The 22,714-nt window shown below is 37.8% G+C and overlaps 1 protein-coding gene across 1 annotated transcript in view; it reads right to left on the reverse strand.

Moving 5' to 3' along the window:
- PLXDC2 (plexin domain containing 2) overlaps positions 1 to 22,714 on the reverse strand; it is a 252,555-nt gene that overhangs the window by 102,442 nt on the left and 127,399 nt on the right. Inside the window, exons 3-4 of the mRNA XM_030971900.1 lie at positions 13,960 to 14,106; positions 9,095 to 9,164 (exon numbers count right to left, since the gene is read on the reverse strand). Of these exons, the coding sequence (XP_030827760.1) occupies positions 9,095 to 9,164; positions 13,960 to 14,106 (217 nt within the window). The remainder of the gene's footprint in view (positions 1 to 9,094; positions 9,165 to 13,959; positions 14,107 to 22,714) is intronic.

The raw sequence follows: 22,714 nt of genomic DNA on the forward strand, positions 1-22,714 counted from the left end.
GCTGTGACAAAAAGTTGTCCTCCACACTAAGAACTTCCTGGACTGCCTCTTCTGCTGTATTAAGTTCCCAGCAGATGTCTGGTAGGTTAAAATCACCTAGAAGAACAAGAGCTGCTGATCCTGAAACACTCTCCAGCTGCTTATAGAATGAGTTGTCCACCTCTCCTTTCTGGTTGGTTGGATGATAACAGACTCCCAGTAGGATGTTGGCCTTACCTCTAATTCTTATCCATAGGCATTCAAGTTCATTGGCATTAGTTTTAGTACTCACGGCATCAAAAGCCTCCCTAATATAAAGGGCCACTCCTCCACCTCTTCCCCATTTCCTGTCTCTTCTGAAGAGCTTGTAGCCATCCAGTGCAGCGCTCCAGCTATGCGAGTCATCCCACCACATTTCCATGATGGTGACCACATCATAGCTTTGCTGTTGTACCGTGGCTTCCAGCTCTTCTTGTGTGTTACCCATGCTGTGTGCATTGGTATACATACACCTCAGCTGGGCTACTGATTTCACCTCTATCTCAGGCTTAACTCTCTTGGGCCTGCTTCTTAACAGTTCAGCTGCATCCCCTTCCCTCTTAAAGCCCAGTTTAAAGCCCTATGAATGAGTACTGCCAGCTCATGAGCTAAAATCCTTCTGCCCTTAGCAGAGACATGGAGCCCATCCAATTCCAGCAGGCCAGATGCTGGAAAAGTTGCCCCATGATCAAAGAACCCAAAATTCTGCTGATGATACCAACCCTTGAGCCACTTGTTGATAACGTGAGCTCTCCTATTCCTTTCATAATTTTTCTCTGCCACCAAAGACACTAAGCAGAACACTACGTGAGCTCTTGCCCTATCAACCACTCGATCCAGTGCCCTCAAGTCCCTTTTAATTGCCCTGATGCTTCTATTTTCATTCTCATTGCTGCCAGCCTAGAGTATCAGCAGTGGGTAATAATCAGAGTGCTGAATCACCCCAGGGAGTCTCTCAGTGATATCCCGTACCTGGGCCCCAGAAAGGCCCCAGAAAGGCAGCAGACTGTGGGGATGAGTCCAGTCCACATGTGGGGCCCTCTGTTCCCTCAGAAGGGAGTTATCCTCTATGACTACCCATCTTCTCTTTTTCACATCAGAGGTGGTGATCCCTCTGACAGATGAAGCCTCACTGACAGACTGGGAGCCTCACTGGGCAGATCATTTTCTTCTATGTCTTCTGGCTGACCTTCTGGATTCAGGGGCTCCTACCTATTCTGAAACAGCACCTGGGTATGTGAAGGGGGTTGGGAGGAATTTTTATTACCTCCCTGAGTAGGGACCCATTTCCATTCACCTTCATCCACCAGATGTCCTCCTATTGCCTGACAGTGGGAAGTGTGGGAGTCCTCTGAATCCTGATGGGCCCCCCTTTGAGGATGGAAGGGCAGAACTCCACCCTTTTGGAATATCAGGGAAAGTGAAATCTATTTCCCTTTCACTTTCCCTAATATTCCTTAATCTTTTAACTTCCTCCCTAAGCTCGGCCACCAGCAAAAAGAGATCATTCACCTGTTCACACTGCAGACAGGCTTCTTGTGCAATGCCCCCAAGAACCACTCATAAGCTCAAACATTCTGCACAGAAAGGGGTCTGGACAGATCCTGGGTCCTCTGTTGGAGGGTTCTATTTGGCTACATACACTTTTACGAACTGCAGTTTTTGATCATGTAAAAACCATTACTAACAAAAATCCCCCAAACCAAACAACAGAAACACAACAAACTAAAAACCCCTCTAGCAGGAGGAAACCTGCAACCCTGCCTGCGTGAACTGCCACACAAACTGCCCTGCCACGCCTGCAGAGACGTGCCATGCCCTCAGATACGTGCCATGCCCTCAGAGATGTGCCATGCTCGTTTGCCCACTCTTGTTCGTCCTGCTCTCCAGAGCCCTCTTTTAATCACCCACTGCCCACCGGAGGAAAGCCCCACCCTGTGCAGCTAACAAGAATGAGGAGCCAACCTGCTCAGCACTCTTTTAATCACCCGCTGCTCGCAGAAATGGAGAGCTGCCCTGACATGAGGTACAGCCAGCAAGGGAAGCATCCTGCGGCCATCTAAGGAGATTTACAGCTCATTTTGATAGCAATAGGATCATGATATAATTTCTGGGAACGCTCATCTTAACAGTAATTTCTTAAGGAAGCCAAATGATCACTCAGTGCAGGTGCCTAGATTTCAGCAGAAATATGAGGAACAATATGAATTTCGTAAGTATTCTAGGAACAAGAACACAAATGTATGGCATTTGCAGATATGGAGGATAACACGCTAAGGAGAATGAAGCCCTCGGTTTCCCTGGCTATTACAAGTAATCATCAATGGTACCTGGTGCTATGGAGTACTAGGTAGCAAGAGCATCACACAATACAAAGGATTTCAATTTTTATAATTCAAAGTTATAAAACTGCATTTACAGCTGCCTGATTTGAGATGTAAAATAGGTTTTCCTTAAAAGTTCAAGGAAAAGAACATTCATTAAGATGCACATGGGACCAAGGGACTGAAAAGATTTTACTACCCCTTGGCAATAATATTGATATTAGCAGGAATTCAACACATTAAAAAAACCTAAACACAAACACTAAGAAAACCAGGAAAAAGAACTTTTGCCAAAGTCAGAAATAATTTTTTTCAGAAAGGAAAACTTTTCATAATATTTGGACAGAATTCAAACTAAGACACACCTCTTATTAGAAATATTTGACCCTATAGCAGTCCTTATGTTTAATAATTAATATTAACTCTGAGCTGAATTTTTAATGCAATTCTAAGCCTAAATAGTCTGTAAATACTCCATGCTTGGAAATATTTAAATTTTGAAAAATTTTGTAATCAAATATTATCATGATCTTAATTTTGGCTTTAAGAAACAGATATATCCAAGTACTACTTCACAAATCTTAGTAGATTTATGAACTGACCACATTTCATTTGGTGTAGGAATTCCACACTTATACATAATTTTTATGCACTGCTGCCTTACAGCATCAAAAGGTGTGTTTCCCACTTTTCATCAGGAATTTCTTCTTTTAATTAGAAGCTATAGGCAGAAATGTATTGAAGCTTTTTTTTTAAACTTATAAGCATGCACCAAACCAAGGAAACATTATATTTTGTAGTATCTGGAGAAAATAAAGATTTGTCAAGCATTAGAAATCTTTAGTATGATGTAATAGCATAATTTATTGAGACTTTGAATCCTACTGTAAAAGCTTCATAAAAACTTATACTATAAAAAGTTATGGATCCATTTTAGACGTAGCCTATACCTAACAACTTCCCAATGTTCAGTGGGATGGTTTTTGGCTACCCTGAAGGCTCTTTGCCTTAACATTAAGTAATTTAATTTATTATTATTTTCTGCAAAATTATTCAATTTTATTTACTGCTTATTTGCCATTACATGTTGACAAATGCTTTGGCTAGTTATCTGTTATTCTATGAAACAGTCTTAAAAAGCCACAAGTATGGTCATTTTAAGTCTTTACCACTTCAGTACCACTACTGCCCATAACCATCAAGAAGCTGGAAAATGCCTTAATGTGTGATGATCAGAGAAATGTCAAGGCATATGGAATGCTTTTTTCCCCCTAAAGCTTATCATTCTCTTTGCCCTAAGTGCTTCTGATTGAATTTGTAAAGATAAAGCATAAGTGTGGGAATGGAAAGGGTTGTAAGGGCTCACCAAGAAAAGGTAGGCAAAGTTTCCAGGGAGGGGTTAGTCCCTTACAAAAACAGGAGGGGTTCTCAGGACACTTGACACAGGAATGACAGACAAAGGAAGCTTTACAGGGAGAAAAATTTTTGGTACAACTGGATGGCACTATAAGACATCAGAAAAAGATGAGGTAAATGAAGGCAATTCTGTGAGCTAGTCAACAGCCAGACCTCCACAGTCCCTTCAGAGTGACCTGCCCACTGGTGATGACAAGTGTAATCCCCTGTAACAGACACAAACTAATCTGAGGCACTGATTTTGGCTAGAAACACTGTGTTTCACTCTGCTTTGTATCACCTTTGCCATTCAACAGATGTTGCCCATAGGGCAATTTGTGTTGTCAAAAACCTCTTCATTAAGTGATGAACACATCTCCTGCTGGCTCCTGTGCTGAAAGGTTCAGAGAAGCAGGAACAGGCAGAAAAACCTTGCTGAAATTTCTGACAGACTCCAATAAAACATTCTGCTCAGGACGCTGCTAATTCAAAGAGGCAGGTAGATTTCACTGTACTTACCCACTGGTTTAGAAATTTAAGAAAATAAATGCATGAGATGCAGGGAAAAAAGTTAATTACCATACAATTTCTGCAGGCTGCAAATGCACAGCCATCCTCACCCTTAACAAGCTCAGGTCCTGATCCCATGGTCCCTTCTCTTTCCGTAGCACCACCACCTAGGTGGACAAATTTCCCTCCTGCTCAGAGGTATTGCCCAGAGGTATTGCCAACACAGAAAGATAGGGCTGAGACAGTGCAACAACAGGCTTTATTCCCTCCCCACAGCATACTTTCTCTCTATCATTGATCCCTTTTCCTTGAAAGTACTGCAAAATGGGATGGAAATTGTATTAGAATTCTCCACACTTTGGTACTTATTTTTCATATCCCACCTTGCTACATGAAAAACAGTAAATTTGAACAGAATTCCATAACGATATATAGACATTCAATGTCCAAAAGAAAACTTAAAGTGCTATCTCTGTATAGAACTTCAGCTTTTAAGTAGCTAACCAACTAGCTTGCTAACCAGAGATATTTTGCCTTTGCCATTCCCACAAGCCATATGTACACTTAAAAAGAATTTGATACTGAAATAAGTGTGATTCCTCATGAGAATGAAAGATTATTTTGAATCAGTTGTCCTGACTAGTTGGGGTTTAGGAACCATGCTCAGGTACCTCACAACTGTTCCTCAATGCAAGATCCAATAACATCAGGTTTCAACAGAAAAATTAGTTCAGTATTTTCAATGCTTGTGTTCTTATCTTGTGTCAATAGAGCACAGGACTGCTGTAGTTTTGATGAAAAGCTGTGTGAATATTGGATCCATAAAAATCTCTTTCTTCCATAAATACAAGTATTTTTAAGCATGAGATCTGGCCTTAGGAACTAATAATCATACAAAGAGTTTTTGATTTCTGTTTTAGAAAATTATCAATTCTGATTTGATTACACTGGAATTTACTGCTAGGATGGCTTTTTATTTCTTTGCTTGGTACTCCTTCAATTGACAGTGGTAGAAATGCTCAGGCAGCATCCTCAGAATTATTTCAGACAATTCCTCCATATGAAATATTCCTCTAGTGAAAGATATCTCACAAAAATTTAATACAATATAAAAAATTTCAGCTGCTTGCTTCAACTTCAGCAATTTGCTATTACTCAGGGTAAGGGGACATTTCTGGAGCCTTCTTCATGCTAGCTGGCAAAATGTCTCAATATTCAGCATTATAAATCTAAAAATGTAACCACCTAGTCACTTCAATTTCTACTGTTATTGTTATGTTTCCTTAATGCTGGGCAGTGCTTGCACAGCAAGGCCTTTCCTTCTCCCTGCAATACCTCAGAGAAATTTAATGTCAATGAAAAATGCCGTAAAAAAACCCCACCTAAATAACTTACAGTATCTGATATAAAATTGCACTAAAAATAGAGACTGATAAACAAAACAAACAAAAAATCCCCACAGAGAATAAACAAGAGGGGCTTACTACAATGAACATGGAAAATGAATACAGTCAGCAATGAAGTTTGCAGCATGTTGAGTAGGATGTGGGGCACAGAGCTTCAAGGATGCCCTTGAGAAGGGTTATGGTACAGCATGGAGAATGTATCACAAAGAAGGGTTTTCCCAGCTCCACTGAGCTCTGTGAGGGATGTCAGTGACTGGCAACAAGCAGACATCATACACTCAGCTCCTGGCATGCACAACCTGACTCACTATCTCACAAGTTTTTTCTTTTTACAAAATTACCCCATTTTTGGCCTGTAGGCTACAAACTTTAGAAAGCTTCACAAAAACCAAAATTCAGCTCGTTTGAGAACAATCTATAGGAATGTGGGTGGAGGCATGTCTGTATAGCAAAGAACCAATTACTGATTTTGTCAATAATTTTTCAATTCTAATACATAATTTATACAATAATATATAGCCTTTTCAAATACAAACTAAGACAACAGTGAATAAAACCCTCAAAACATTTTTTTTCACTACCCCTTCTTCCTTTTCTTAGTTGGACACAATTAGATCATCAAGACTATTCAGAAGAGGAAATAAATATTAGCTAAAGAGGAAAAAAAGTTGAGTTTTAAACCACAGTGATTCCAAAATCATCGTAAGCAATTTGGGAACCCTACTATGCCACAGTGCACACTCCATGAAGAATGGCAGAAACCATTGGCGTTGATGTTTTTATTGTGACAGGGATTTATTGTGCCATTGTCCTCGACTTCCCTTTTAAGGAGGTTGTTTAATTTATGATTTGTATGTAAAAAAAAGTTTTTAGTGTTGTCATTGGCATAATTAATAATTTCCCACACTCCAGGAAGTGGACATCTGTCATGTGGGAGTTCTGTACACATAAACTTTGCATTCTTTTGATGTCAGAATAACCTCTGGAGGTATTCCAGGTCTCTAATAATAGTAATGCCATTGTAAAATCTTGGTTACTAAGGAATAGCAGACCATAGAGTATATGAAGCATGTGGAACATATATTCATCTTCTGTTATCATAAATCAGTGGTGGTGAAGTGTGATGCTTAGCCTAGCAACAAAATTTGCAAATATATCTGAATTAAAATACTTCTAGAGAGTTAGTACAGAAATAAACCTTTCTTTTCCTGCTAGATGAGTTTAGGAGCCTTATAGTTGTAGTAAAGGTTGCATCCTGGACTGACAGAATGACTTACAGTTACTGAGCTTTATCAAGATAACATTTTAGAATCTATTTATATTTTTTTCATGCTTAATTTTGAGATGGAAAAATCATGGAAATGTCAATGAAAGACTGAAATATCTCTGTGCTAATGTCAGTGGTGTACATTAAAAGGACTGATTTTAAAGTCATATTTAGCTTGACAACAATCCAATCCATAGATCTATTTGCAGCAATAATATTTTATTTAGTCCAAATGGAGCAAAAAGAAAAGCATAATTATCAGCCAGTGTTCCATTATTAGCAAGAGAAAAGAATCCTGCAGAGCCACAGTAATTTCTATATTCTTTTTTTTTAAAAAAAAATACAAATTACAAAACCACTTAAATTCCTCGTTTACTCTGTATCAAAAGGAAAAAAATATGTACCTCACAAATTGCTCCTACACAGTTCACCTCATGAGATTAACTTTCCTTCCAAGACTTTTGGGTCTGATGGAGAAACTGGTCAGAGCAGTCTATTAGTGAAAGTGGTAAAAGTAGTAAAAATTCAGATATTTTAAATTCTATCAAATGAGAAGGCTCAGCAGAATGGTCACACAAAAAAATTATTTGAAGAGAGTGAACTTTGTGAAATTTTAAGGAACCAAGTGCAGTAGTAAGAATAAGGGGACATTTAGAGGATGAACCCTTTCCCCACCACCGCTGGTTTATCTTTGCAGGATCTATCCCCTCCTTTCGTGCTACACAAATCACGTGCTGATTTTGGTAACCCATCAAAAGCAACTCCTCTAATAAAGAATACAAAACTAGGCATTGATGACCAAGCACCAAAATGAAACTAACAGCATAGCAGAATGGAAATCAGACAAATCTCAAAATCAGTGGTTCTTGGCTCATCTTATCCAAATCAGCATCAAAATGTTATCACTGATCAAGAAGAGAAAACTGATACTGAAGTCACTTCATAACTCTTCATCCATTTTTTTATCATTCTACTGCAAATCACTTTAATATCAGCCTTTATTCACCTTTGTCCAACATTTGTATTCTGCTTTGGTAGCAAAATGGAGATCCTGATGGAGAGTGTGACAGAAATCTCTGTTACAGGTCACACTCTTGTTGAGACACTGTCAGCAATTCTACCCCAATCTTTTAGTCATAACCTCCCCATTTAGGATATCCAGTGGGACATGGATATCCCCTGATCATGTCCATCTGGACCCCATAGCAAAGGAAGGAGAAACTTTGATCAGGGACAGGGTAGAATTGTTCCTGATGATGGTGGCTCCTATTTCTGCCTGCTTGTCCTGCCACATCTCTAGGCTGAGCACCACCAGCCAGGGTCCATAAACTTGCTGGATATGTTTAAGGACCAGAGGGTCCTCTGGGCGTGCTCTCCATGACGCTGCCTTTTGCCTCCCTGTTTTTATTTTTTTTACTATTACTCCTCCTTCTTTTTCTCATTTGTTGTCTTCCACGTCATTTCCTTTTCCTCGTCTCATAAAAATGAAATTGTCTTTCACGGAGCTGGAGTTGGGAAGGGAACAGAAGGAGCTGATGGCTGTTCCCAGCTCAGGAGATTGGTGCAAGCAGCAGCAAGCAGCAGTGAGAGGGAGAGCCCCAGCCATGAGCCATCAGTGCTGCCCAGGGCTGCCAGACTGGGAGCTTGAGCTGGCCCCTACCTTCCTTCTCACCCCACTCCTCTCATGGAAGGAGGAGAGGAAGGCCATGGTACATTTTCAGAGGCCATACCACACCATGACAATGCACTGTGTTGGGTTTGCCTTACAGGTGACACATGCCATACTTCTAGCAGCACTGCTCATCTTTGGGCAGGAAATCCTCTCCCCTTGTGCAGGCAAACCCTGACTCCCTCCTGGTTCTGGCTCTAGCACTCTCACCTCCAGGGCAACTGCTAAACATACATACACCTGAGTTCTGGGGGAAATACCTAAACAGAAAAGGATTAATGCTGTAAAGTCTTACAATGAGATAAGTTTATAACAGTTCAACTTAAATGCTGGCGGTTTTTCATCATATTGATATTTTGTGGTTTTCTTTTTGTGGACAGGGAAGTTTCCTAAATAAAAGCTGCAGTTTATCTCTTGATATATCCAAGCAGGGGAAAAATATTTTAAATAGCTGCAAGAAGCTCTTCTCATCTTACTCAAAGTAAATGGTTAGAAAGCCACTTACCTCCAGTTGCCACAGTAATTTCACGTAGAAAATGTCCGTAAAATGGAAAATCAAAGGACAGATTCACCCTCTGAAAGGAGTAACAGCAGAAAATAAAATCAATATTGAGCAGAATATTAAGAGAAAAAAAGATGAACAGTCATCCACTTCAAATATCTATTTCATTGCCTTTTTTTCTCACTGGAGCCTTGTTATTCTTAATTTGGAATTGCCAGTAGCTAACAGGAAAGAATTCTGAGGAGCACTTAAACACTTAAGGCAGTGGCTCATTATAACAGAAAACTTCATAAAAGAAAATACATGAACAGACATTGTAACTCAATCACAAGAATAAAATTAATAAAAGATTTGTAGAGTTTCTCCTTAAAAAACTGTCGCTTTAACCACTTTCATAAAAGGACCCATCAATATCAAAAGCCTTAGCAATACCTATGTTTTACAGGACACCTGCTACTTTGGCTGCTGGCTTTCTGCTGCTCTGCCACACAAGTCTTCAGATTCAGGTGCTGTCCCTGACATCCTGCTGCTGCCTGGGAGCTTGTCTGAGGAAGGCTGGTCACTGGAAGGCAATTCCTCCATCAAACCCAGATGACGCCATTCCCTAAAATTCTCTACACTGTCAGCTAGTAGATGGAATGGTGTATAAAGAAATATTCAGAAGCAATAACAAACTCTACTTAAGCTGCTTATTGAAAAATAAATACTAAATAAAAACTAAATAAATACAATTTTGAAAAGAACCTTTTTTTTTCTTCATCTACCTACATCTATCCTCTATCAGCTGAATTCATAGCACAGAATTGTAATTTGGGGAATGAACTCTTCTCCTCCTCTTCTCCTCACCATAAAGCAACATTCAAATTCAAACTCACTTTGCCTCTATGCCTATGGCTTTATCTTTTTCCATCTATTCCATTCCATTCCCAAAGCTCAATGATTATTGTGGCCACTCATAATTATCACCTTGTGTGCTACTTGGTTAAACTCTTAATAAATTAGTGGTCATGGCAGAAAGGAGTGCTGAAATCTCAGCATGGTCTTTTCACTGTTTAAATATAATATCCTATGAAAAACACATCTCTTCCACAGTGTCCAAATAGTAAATATGAAGTAAGCATGCAGTCCATTATTCCTTCTTTTGGAGGATTTACTCAGTAAAAACTGGTGTGAAGATGAGTTGTTGGTGACTGTCCCTCAACCATAATTTTTGATGACTCCACTTAAGAAAGGGCAACAGCCCGCACATTTTTAAAAAGTGGAGGGGGAAGGAAGAAGAAAAGTACTCATGTCATTGTTTTCCCTCCCATTATTTCTGTCCTGTATTTATTATTTTCAGATTGCTGAGTACTTCTTCTCTCAGGAAGAATTATATTTACATCAACCAGAAATGTTTAAAGAATTATTTACCATGAAATTAGCAGTTGAAGACTTACAGTAACTTTAAGTGTTTGGAAAGGGATGGAAAGATTTGCTTTCCATTTAAATGGAAGACAGAATTATGACAGGATTTATTAGCACATTTTTTGTTTGTTTTTAATTAGAATGCAAAATCCATTTTCAATGTGTTAATTGGACTGAGTCGGTTCTAATGACCTTTTCTGTATATACATAAATATGAATGTACAACTGAACATTTCTAATCAAAAATGGCATATGCAAAAGACAGCACATGAATTAACTCACACAAATATTCTTTTACCATGCTTTACAGTTTTCACTGCTGAAGTGTATGCTACATCTATGAATGCACTCCATTTAAATTATGTCCGTGCTCTACCAAACATAGTTTGAAGAACTCTGTTGAAACTACCAATATTCTGACCAAACTTTCCCTCTTTCCTTTATATGCCATCCTCCATTTTACCTATTCACTTTGAATCATACTAACAATTGAACTACTTCAAATGAAAACTGTGCCCCCAATCTGTCTTCTAAATGGCTATATTATAAACATCAGTATAAATATGTTTGCAACAAAAACTTGATCCCATTTCCACTCAAGCCTGATCTCTCACTGACTCAAGTCAAAATATGACTCCTTAAATTCTGACAATGTAAAAATGTTTAACATAGCAAATCTTTTAGCATAATACTGTAATAACCAACATGATTTAAGTATTATTTTGAAACACAATATTCTAACAGTCACTAAAATTTTGCTTTTATTTCAATGCTGGAAAGCATACCTCATTTTTAAGAAAGAACATCAGAATTTTCAATTCACTGAAATAAAAATGTTCTCTCCATACATAAATGATAGAATGGACTGGGACCAAAGGGAGTTGAGTTCCCAAGTATGACATACCCTGTATTCTAGTTCAGTGTTTGACTAACCAACTCTTAGATATCTAATTTAGCCCACTGAATATCAAAGCAACCTCTAAAATTTTATTATATGGTTAAGAAGATGGTGGCAATATATTGAAAAAACACCTTTACTACTAGTGTTATAAATCCTGTAGTGTTAGACATTTCAATTGTTCCATTAATATATGTTTGCTACTTTCCACAAAAAATTACTATGCTGTTTATAAAATCAAACCACCAAATGGATCCTCTCCAGGATTCTCTCCAGTCCTTATGACTTTTCCTGTAGAAGCAAAACAAACTGACAGCTTCTGGGAACTCTCAGGATTATTTACTTCCAAATGAGGGAAAACACACAAATTGAGTGTAAAATTGTCAGCATTCAAAGAATCCCCGACACTGTAAATTAATTCCTTAATATTTAGCATGTGATAATTTAACTCCTGGTTCTATTGTCAAATTGGAAAATAATGTTTAGAAAATATCATGTAAATCCTTGAGTGCAAGATGTGCAAAATGCCTTTTAAAAAGAGTAATGGCAAAGTTTATGGGAGAGAAGGTAAGAGATTGCTGCTGAGGTATGTATGATCTCAAAATATACGACCCTGCAGTTGTACCGCTATAAAAATCACATTTCCCCGTTAAACACCTTTGTTGTGTAGTACACGTGGATGTTGTTTACTTGGACACACACATACAAAAAATCCATTATAGATGCATAAACAATGAATAAAACCTTACAGGATGACTCTCTGATACTTTTTAATCCCTTGGGGGGACATAAACAGACCTGGAAAAGGGGTCTTTAAAACTCTATGTAGATATGGCTGCAGGCACTCAAGTTCATAGTCCAAGACATTTGGGTAAGCATGAAAAGAGATGGATATCAGTGTGCTAAACAGGGACCAGAGCTTTGTCTGCTGGAGCTGGAAGAAAGGCAGAGAGGGCATCTGGCTTTCAGAAGAAAGGTCTTAAACCACTTGTTGTGGGGAGAAACAGTTAAGTCCTCAAGCTTCCATTTGCCATGATGAATGGTCCTCTACATTGACCCCCACACAGACCGAAAATATAGCCTTGTTCTAGCCTCTAGTTTAATAACTTCAACAAAATGTTCCCCTTGGGATGGACATTTTAGCTGCATAATCTCAGGGATCCAATTGGAAACAAAGGTGCAACAAAGACATGGAAGGGTGTCACCTTTACTAATCATTAAACATGGGCTAAAATTTTAAATTTATTTATTAGCTTTTCTTTCGGCATATTTCCATTCTTTCCCACAACGTAGGGCACCAGGATCTCATATAAAGTAGACAAGAGAGACAACAGAGGTCCTCACTACCTCAAGGTACCCTTGAGGGTCTTTTTTTCCTCATTAGAATTAAATTGTCTTAAGAAAAGAGCTGATACACTGTTTTATTAAGTCTACCCCAAGGATCTATAACTGTCTGAACCCTCTGCATTTGCATTATCCCCGACTGCCTACACTCTTTTAATTATGAAGGATATATTTTTTGAATTGGACTCTCTGTCAGTTACATGTGCTGGATTTATCACCTCACTCTGCTTTCTATATTCTGACTTAAATACCACAGTATTTCTTTCTGCTGCCTCTTACATTCCTCTGAGCAGTCACCTGGCTTGTGCCAGGGAGAAAACAGATTAACTAAGGAAAACATGAATTAAACTTATGCTTTCTCTCAGCTTTAAAACTGTTAAACACATCTGCATCTTTAAAAACTGTACAAATTTAAGTAAAGCATTCACTATATTTTGTTTTAAACTGGCAAAAGGAATTTTTTGGGAGCTAAGTTGCTGAATGGATGAAACAAGAGTCTCTTCAACCATAGTTTTGAGCTGTAATTTTCTGTATTCAATTTATGCTCAAATTGGCTCTTCTATGTATGCAGCTTCTAGCCACAGGTGAGAACCAAGAATACAATCTCTAAATCATACAGTATTTGATTCCATTTCTAGGCATATAAGCCCATTTTTTTCATACTCACCAGCAGCATGACTACAATAAGTTAAATATGATTGTTATTTACACTCCAATGTATTTATTTGCTGATAACCTAAAATTGTGATCACATAATTTCTGTTACTATATGACATCCTCATGAGCTTTATCAGTTGTTCCAAAAGGAAATATAAGCATGAAACCTCATATAAAATAGACGTGCAAACATACCACATACATTCCAAGACTAAAAACTTCATCAACTTCATCCTCAACAGAGCTCTTTTACTATTCAACTTAACAATAAAATTCCCTCTGATTTCAGCAACACAAGTGGTTTACCATTTGATAGTTTGTGATCCTTAGGGACAGAGGAAAATTTTAAACATATGTTTAAAGGCATCTCTGAAGGACTGTTACAGAAGGTTCAAAAAGTTCAAGGAATCCTTTGATAACAATAGTGTAAAGACTTCCACAGCTAACTGGAGTTCAAAGACATAGCTCCATGAACAGTAGCCATGGTACCTAGTAATACTGCTGTGTGGATCTCTGGGGAACAATATCCATGTTAGTCAAAGAAGAAAATGATAAAATAACTTACTGCTGCTTGACGATGGGTATTGGAAAGGATCCCATGAATCTTTACTTTGTCCTTCTCCATTTGGTCTATATTGACCCACAGATCCCGGCTGGTAGAATCATAGGGGCCATACGTCCTTGATGTGTAATAATTATGATCTGTATCCTCCTGAAATAGGGAAAAAAAACCACAGGAAAAAAACCAGATTATAATGGAAGATGCACCTTAGTTTTATATAAAACTAAGTCCTGCTGCTTCTTGAAGAACCTCGGCAATGAAGGAAAAAGAGTAAGAATTGTAAATATGTTGCAGAGATAGCTCTGCTCCTAACCACTAGCAGTTGACAAGGCAGTTACCTTATGCAATCATCTTATATTATGATTATAATGTTCACTATCCCAAGTACCAATCATACAGGTTGTGTAATAATCACAACAGTGAAATCTATGGCAAAATATTTGATGTCTTTTGAGGCAAGATGGACAATTCCTGTAACAATGGCCACACTCTAATGGAGCCATGAGAACTATTCATGGATAACACCTTAAAAAAATTGTAGTTTTTTAACATATCTGAATATTAGTCACTAGACTATCCTATTTAAGAACATCCAAAGCATTCCTAATAGCTGTAGGCTAACAATGCTATGTTATTTTAAATCTCAAAAAGTCTGGTTTACTGTAGATTTGCCCCTCCAAGACAGAAAAGTATATACATATTTGTGGGAAAAAATCTTCCTAATTCTTGTGGTTTTAAAAAATACAGTAGTTGCTGTCATGCTCCCATCACAGCAAATTTTTGTCAAGGCTAATTACTGTGAAAGTATTTACCTTCCTACCTAAGACAGAAAAAAGAAAAAAGAAAGAAAAAAAGTGCGTGGTCTGAGGCAAGAAATGAAACTCATCTCAGTTCCCAGTCTTCCTTTACTCAAACCAAACTTTTGCAACCACAAAATATTTAAATCAACAGCATTGCCAGCTTTCTGCTGAATAGCTACAAGTAATTCTATAAAAGTAGTACATGGTAGTATTTCTTATTTCCTTTCTCACTTCCTCCCCTTCTAAGACAAAGTAAAAAGCCTCCAAAGCCTTGATGATAGAGTTTGAAAATTAAAACAAACTCAGAAAATAAAAAGTACAATAGAAAATTGAAGAGGAGGACTTAGAATTTGGAATTACCCTGGTGATTAAGATATTCCCCTCCTGCTGTACCTCCTGTGTCCAGTCAGCCACATGGGAGTACCCTCAAACCAGGCTGTGCTGCCATGCAGAGGTGACATCCCCTCCCCACAACCCCAGATCGTACACAACCCATTCCTACTGACATGATCCTGAGCTGGAGACACACGTGGCAAGGACTTATATTCTAATGACATCATTCATGTCCTAGAGTAAATATATTGACCATAAATCCCGTTTCAGCTGGATTTGACCCTACATTAACATCACTACTGATGCATCTTCCATTAGCTGTTGCAGATATAATCAGGTTCTTTTCTCCTTGACAGTTTCTGTGTCTTCTACCGTACTTTGCATGCCAGGATGTACTTTATATGTCCAGTAAATCTCAGTAACAATTCTGAAGCAACTTCTAACAGATTCACCAGCTCCAGGTTAGTCACACAAGTAAACATAATTAAAACTATACTGTCAGGAATATGACAAAAGCCAGCCACCTTACCAAATTCTTTCCTCCTTTAATGGTCGACAGAAACAGTTATTGCTGTCATGTATAAAAAAGAGGTACTGTAAATTAAAAGGTTTTGAAAACAAATATATATATATATTCCCAGTCCAATTTATCACTCTGAAAAAATTTCCTTAGTAAATATTGGTCACATTTAAGGCATACAAAATCTCAAAGAAAGAGATCCAGAGACAAAAAACAAATAATTACAGTTTGTTTCAGATAAAAATGCAATATTTAAGCTATAGTCAAAACTGTGCAAAGTTTTTTTGCATTTCAAACTTTTTTTATAGCTAATAAAGCTACCCCAGTTAATTTCTAGTACCTAAGCCCCCAATTCCACAACTAGAAGGTTCTGGCACTGAGCCTAGTTTGTAGCTCTATAAGAATGTTTTAAATGGTATCTTGACCCATGCCTAAAGCAGATTCACTATACAGATTGTAAATCAAACACTTAAATTACAACCTTCAGCTCAAGATTTTGGCACTGTGTGAGGAATTGTTTATGTCTAACAAATTTTGTGTACAAAAAGTCTTGTTTAGTATTTTAATCCAAGTTAAATAATCTTAGTTTATTTATCTATTCTGGAAGGAAGCAAATTTGCTTTTACTTGAATGATAGAAGGAAGGCAGAATTCCTCTTCATAGCCTTCATGCAGATGTATTTTATGAATATATTATTAATTATTTCTCTCTCACATCCTAATTTTTCTTAATCCCATCTGTAAATTTACAATCTGAAACAAAAAGGCACAGGCAGCTAACTACTGAAGTTGATGTGAGCAGCTTGGGAGCTCCAAATAAGGTTAGGATCCAAGCTTCTGTTCCAAGTCACTGCTTTCACAGTTCCTAATTTGCATTACCATGGAAATGAAATTCTTTGAATCTTTAATAAATATGATTTTATTGGTATCATTAGATACCTACAACTTTTCATTCTGTCAGACCTGTTTATAATCTTTGGCTGATTGTACCTGCTTCATAATACATTCCATTCCCTACAGGTAGGTACTATATAAGAAGATGGAAAAATGTTTAAGATATTTTACTGAATTTGCATGTAAACTACTCAATGAAGAAAATAATTTTAATAGTTATATGTGACAGATTTAGAGTTTTACTGATAATTAGAATTCTATAAAGATACAATTATGATGAGGAACAAACTTCTCAGTATCTATTCGTGACATAGAAGCATGTTACTGAAAGGAAAGCAGAGAACATACCCTTTACTACTTCAAGAAAGCTTTTCTTTTTTCTTTTTCAGGTATTTGGGGGATATGAGCATTATCTCCCACTGGATCTCTAAATGTGCAATTCTGTCCAAATTCTGTTTATATATGAAGTACATAGCAGCTTTCTTCTATGGAACAGTACAGCATTAAAGCAATGGATTTTCCCAGATATTCTTTGCACCAGCTATGAGGATTACTGTTGGCAACCATTGTGACTATAAAGGGAATTTTATTAGAACATCTCTCATAACACTTTTCTTTTGGGGAAATGAGTTATTTTTAACCTCAGGCAATACTTGATGCTGAGTTGCCATCTTACTGTTGATTGTAGAAATTAATTTCTTCGCTTTCATAAGCTAAGTGATGACACTTTCACAAGTGATGACACTTTGAATATATTCCCATACTTCTCCAAATACAACTGAATTTTTCAGAAAAGCTGAATACATGCACTACTCATAAAAGCTCAGCACAACTGAAGATTAATCCTTCTTTAAATACTTGGTTTTCAGTATTTGTCAAATTCAAAGACTTAACATCCATTCCATACATTAGATATTAAGATAATCCCAAATACAGTCTACGTGTCACATACTCATTTCATCAGTAACTGCTGTTGCTTAACAGATTAAGGCTTCCAATGTGTGATGTGATCTTCCACAATCAAGATAACATAAAGTAACTGTATGTGATATTTAAAAGTAAAAACTACATTATGTCTCTGACATTTGTTCAAATTATTAGCTGGGATTCTGGCCAAAATTAGGCATGAAAATAGTACCAAAACTAACATGAAACAATAAAGCTTCCTCTCAATGTTCCTGAGTTGCAAGATGTGGGTGGGGGTGTGTATTCTATTCCCATCTGTTAGAGGTGGGGTGGTTATCTTGTGTTAATTGGGCAGTTTTCTTTATCTCTTCCATGACACATCCTCCCTCCAAGAAATATTTTCTGTTAATGGGCCACTGAGTCTCAGTGCATGACTGATAAATTTACATCATCCATTGGGAAATGCTCCACCCAGTGGGAGGATTCAAGCATTCCTACCTGAATATAATCTGAGATTTGGAACACCCCAGTAGCCTTTCCCACCAGATTCCCAGAGAAGCAGCCCTTTCCCACTGGATTCCCAGAGAAAGACCAGGACCATTTACACCACCATTGAACCTTCAGAAGAAAGCTACACCCTTCTATAGGATTGCTGCTTCAACAGAACCACATCCGTCACTCCAAGAGGACTGTAGCCACCATTTAAGGGACTGCTACCAACCCCCTGACCCACAGGGTGTCAGGTCATATTTTGACTCTGTCTGTGTTGTTTTGTATTACTGCATTTTTATTTTATTTTTATTTTCTTCCCTAGTAAAGTACTGTTGTTCCTACTCCCGTATCTTTGCCTGAGAGCCGCTTAATTTCAAAATTATAATAATTTGGAGTGAGGGGGTTTACATTTTCCATTTCAAGGGAGGCTCCTGCCTACCTTAGCAGACACCTGTCTTTTCAAACCAAGACACAATGAGGGCACCATGATTCCATGATGATAGAATCACACAAGTAAACACGTGACTTTTTAGATTTAATTATTTTCTTGTCACATTTTTTTTAACAGATATTGAAAAGTAATATGAATCTCTAGGAGACAGAGGATATTATCAAACAAGATTTACGAGTAAGAGTTGCTGTTGAATCCAACTGCATGAATATTTTGTTTTTAAATACTGGATTCAATTTGACTCAAACCACAGACATTACTGAACAAGAAGTTCTGCCATCTCTCAAGCTCTCTCTGTGTAAGCCTATAATTGAAGAAAACTAATAAATTCAACCAGAGGAAAAGCAACCAGGAATGAGCTCTGCTGTTGCACAATAATATGTTGTAGAAAACATCTTGCTTTCCTGAGAAAGGAAAGGAAGACATCCACAAGGCAAATTATTATGGATCAGCCAACCAGATGGCCATTACATTTCAGCAGATTGTTCTGGCTGTCTTCCCCCAGTACTGGAATATTGTTTGTGACATTATCAATGAAAAATCAATCAATTGATCAATCAATCAATCCATCAATCATCCCATCCAAGGATCCTCATCATCAGATCTTCCTTATCAAATGTCATGGGTTATTGCCAGATGCAATAGAAGACAGGAAGACTGCATTTAATTTGATAAGTGTTGTCCCTTTAAATATGCTACTTTATTGAAAGTGCATTTCCATCTTCAAAAAGACAACACAATGTAAAAACTCTGAAGCCCTCAAGGATATGGTGGTAGACTTTATAGATACTTAATTTTGTCACTGTGAATGGAAGGTCTGGTATCTGATTTTTAACAAAATACATTAACAAATTGCTCAAATATTGCTACTCACATACTAGGTTTATTTTTAAATTAAATGAAATTTCTGCTAATATTTGCCCCCCCAAAATTAGTTCCAAGAAAATTTATCACCAGTTAGTAATTTCATTGTCTTTACTTCTGAATACAAACATTTCTACATTAATAGCTTATGAAATTAATCAGAGAATTGAGTTTTTGATAAGGTGCATTTGTAGGCTAAAATGAAAATGCTGAAAGAAGAAAACATGCAATTCTATATTTTAAAACAAACTATTTTTCACAAAAAAAGCAAAGATATCAATACTTTGGATATTTAGATAAAGGAAATAAGTTAGCAATTACAATTACTTCCTAAGGAATAAAGCAGTTCTGGCAATCCATTTTGCAGAACCAAAACACCCTTTCTATTTAAATAAGACAACAACAGTGGGCCCCTGCACACATACAGCCAAAACAGCTTCCTCAAAACTATTTGTACTTTTACCCAATCACGTGTAATGCTGGCTTCTCTCTTATGGTATCTCTGCCTATCACATCAGTAAAATACAGCCAAAAGTGACTTCTGAATTGTTTCAGACTTCTGCTACAAAATTGCTTTTAGATTTCTGAGCACTATTAATTCTCACCAGCTAAAAGCAGCCCAAGGGGGAGAACAGAGGTGACAGTTTGGATAGGACTTGAGCTAGCTCTGCATTGCAGGTGATGGAAAGCCTCTTCTCAACAGCACGCTTTTGGGCCCTGAGAAGGGGCAAGAGAGATGCATGGTCACACTCTGCATTACCTGAGCAGGAGAAGCATGTGTGTATGGTGCTGCAACTGATTTTCCTCATTTATTCACATTTTCCTTAGGCAGACACTGACTGAGACAGGGGCAGGTGGCAAGGACACATGGAGAACATTCCTATTATAATAGCCATTAGCACAGGAGATGAGACAGTACAAGAGAGGATCACCTATCCTGAGATGGGGTCCTAGTGGGAGGATTAAGGCCAGGGGAAATGGGGATAGAGACACTATGCATGCTGCTGCCACACAGCTCATTCTAATAGAATACTGTAAATACAATCATAACATAGCAATGCCATGATTTACAGGTTTATAGGATCTGATAATCGAAGAACCCTGAGGAATACTTAACTTGAACTGGCCTCTCAAAACATGAGAGCTCTAATTTCAGTGGTAAGGTACATGTGGATTACAACATAGTCTTACAGGGGATATATATAGGGGCTGCTGCTTGGGAAACTTGATTGCTCTGAGGTGCTCAGAATTACCAATTTCATAAGCGCTGTGCATCAAGGATAAACTCTCTGCTGTTCAATTTCTTAACAAAAGTCTTTATTCTGTACTAATCTACTGAGGAAACATGCAATTTAGAGAAGTGCTTTTTCAGTGACTTGCTGCCTTCACAGTGACAGAGCTGCAATCTGCTGGGTTTCCTTTTTCTTTTTTTTGTTCTTAATGTCTGATATGGGACAAACTAAGGCAATATACATATATATATATATATATATATATATATATATAGCAATATGGGCATAGTTGACATCAGCCACCGACTTGTGAATATCACTGTTGATGACAAAAACCCAAGCAAAATCCTTTTTGAACAGCTAATATAATTACTAATGAATGAGAGGAAGCCAAACTAATGGAAGAGGATATTCTGTATCTGAGTGCTTTGGTATTAAAAATGTCATCTCACACTATATTCTCCAAGAAGAGGTGACATGAGTACTCTGCAGAGTGCTGAAAGCCTATTGTCTGTGTGTGCAGTAGTCCTCACACTCAGGTTTTCAACAGGACCAGTATGGAAGTCACTTTGCCCAGAATCTCACAGATTTACACCCAGAGGCTGTTATAGTAAACATTAAATGCTGTCATCAGCTGGGATGAAATAAAGGATTTATTTCACATCTCTCCCCCTCCATGCAGACACAAGGCTTTATGCAGCTCTGTAACAATTTAAGTTCACAGGTTTCAAACTGCACTTTTCTGAGCTCCTTACAGCACCTATAATGGAGAGTCACACATGCTGACAGACATCCTGTAAGAGAAGGATGCCATAAAACTGTTATTAATCCAAAAAGCCATTTAGTCTTTGCAGCTTAGTGAAAACTCAATGTGGAGTCACTGCCTTGTCCATGATATTCAGCTGCTTTTGAAAGGAAGCTTCCCTCTTGGGGACTGCTATAAAACTGTCAGCCTATTTAGGGGTCATTACAGCAGGCTTATAAAACCCTTTGGACTGTCTTGTCATATGCGACAAGCTTAAAAAGAGCAAAAATCTCTGCAATGCCTTACTTAAGAAAGGAAAAAAGCCAAATCACCAGTCACTCAAAACCCAATTACAGTACGGAAATATTTATTATGCAGTTTTGTTCCTGATTTGCTGGAGCAGAAGTCTGAGAAATGGCATTGTGAAAATGCATCTTTATTAACTGCTCTGTGCAGCATCCTCTCCACTAAAAGAAAATAAAAAGAACTATTTCAATACAATGCCCAAAAAATGTCTAGCAGAACTTTTATTTTCATGTAATTATGACATAGGTTTTAGAGTTTATATTCTCATTTTTAGATATGTATGAATGACTGAAGGGTTCGTGAAACTGAAACTGTAAAAATAACTTTCTGTAAACATGAAAACCGATCTGCCAGGACTAGACTACACAGCCTTAGTGGTTATGACACCACATCTGTTACCAGCCCCATTCTTGGGGGCTTATGGCTCCAGATAATACCATAGATAACTACATTTTTGTCAAGTTAGCTTTTAAAGATTTAGTATTTTAGTCTTTTTAAGATCCACTTCCTGTGTGGAATATGACAAAGTGTGTTTCTGAGCATATGTCCTTTGACCTACTTACAGCCACACTTTGGCATTTTTTTTCCATCCCCTAAATACGTAAGTTCAATTTAGTATTACACACCCTCTTCTTTTTTTTTTTTATCCAAGTATTAGAGTAACTTTAAACTCTCTGTAGTCTTTGTATTCCTCCACTGTATATTCAAATGCCAGGAGATGTAAGTCATCCTTATTTCCTGTTCTTTGGAACTTCTCTATTGGAAGAGATGCGAGGAAAACAGCAACCAAGACCCAACCAAGAGCCCTGAGGCCTCACATGAGGAGGGAAAATGGCAAATATAAATTGGTATGGAAAGCGTTACAGACCTGCAGCATGAAGTTGATATTAGCAGGTATAGTTTGTAGTTGATCAGGGCTTTCCATAGAGCATAGGAAGCTGCCTCTATGCTCACTGGTATGAGTTGCAGTTCCTGAGCTGTAGATATTGTGCTTCGGGGATCCATCAGGGTTTGGAGCCAAAATTGTAGAGCAATCAGTTGTCGGAACATATGTGATCAATACAAAGTTGATACAGGCAGGAGCATGGGTTAATTAATGCAGTAGTATTTTACCTGTAGGGATAAATCTTATTCTGAAGCTTTTAAAGGTGTCTCACATACACCTCACTCAGCACCAGTCTATGCCAAAGTCATGCTGTTCAGTCCAGCTGTGTGC

Source organism: Camarhynchus parvulus, chromosome 2, assembly GCF_901933205.1.
Source record: "Camarhynchus parvulus chromosome 2, STF_HiC, whole genome shotgun sequence".
In the NCBI taxonomy this organism is placed as follows: Eukaryota; Metazoa; Chordata; class Aves; order Passeriformes; family Thraupidae; genus Camarhynchus; species Camarhynchus parvulus.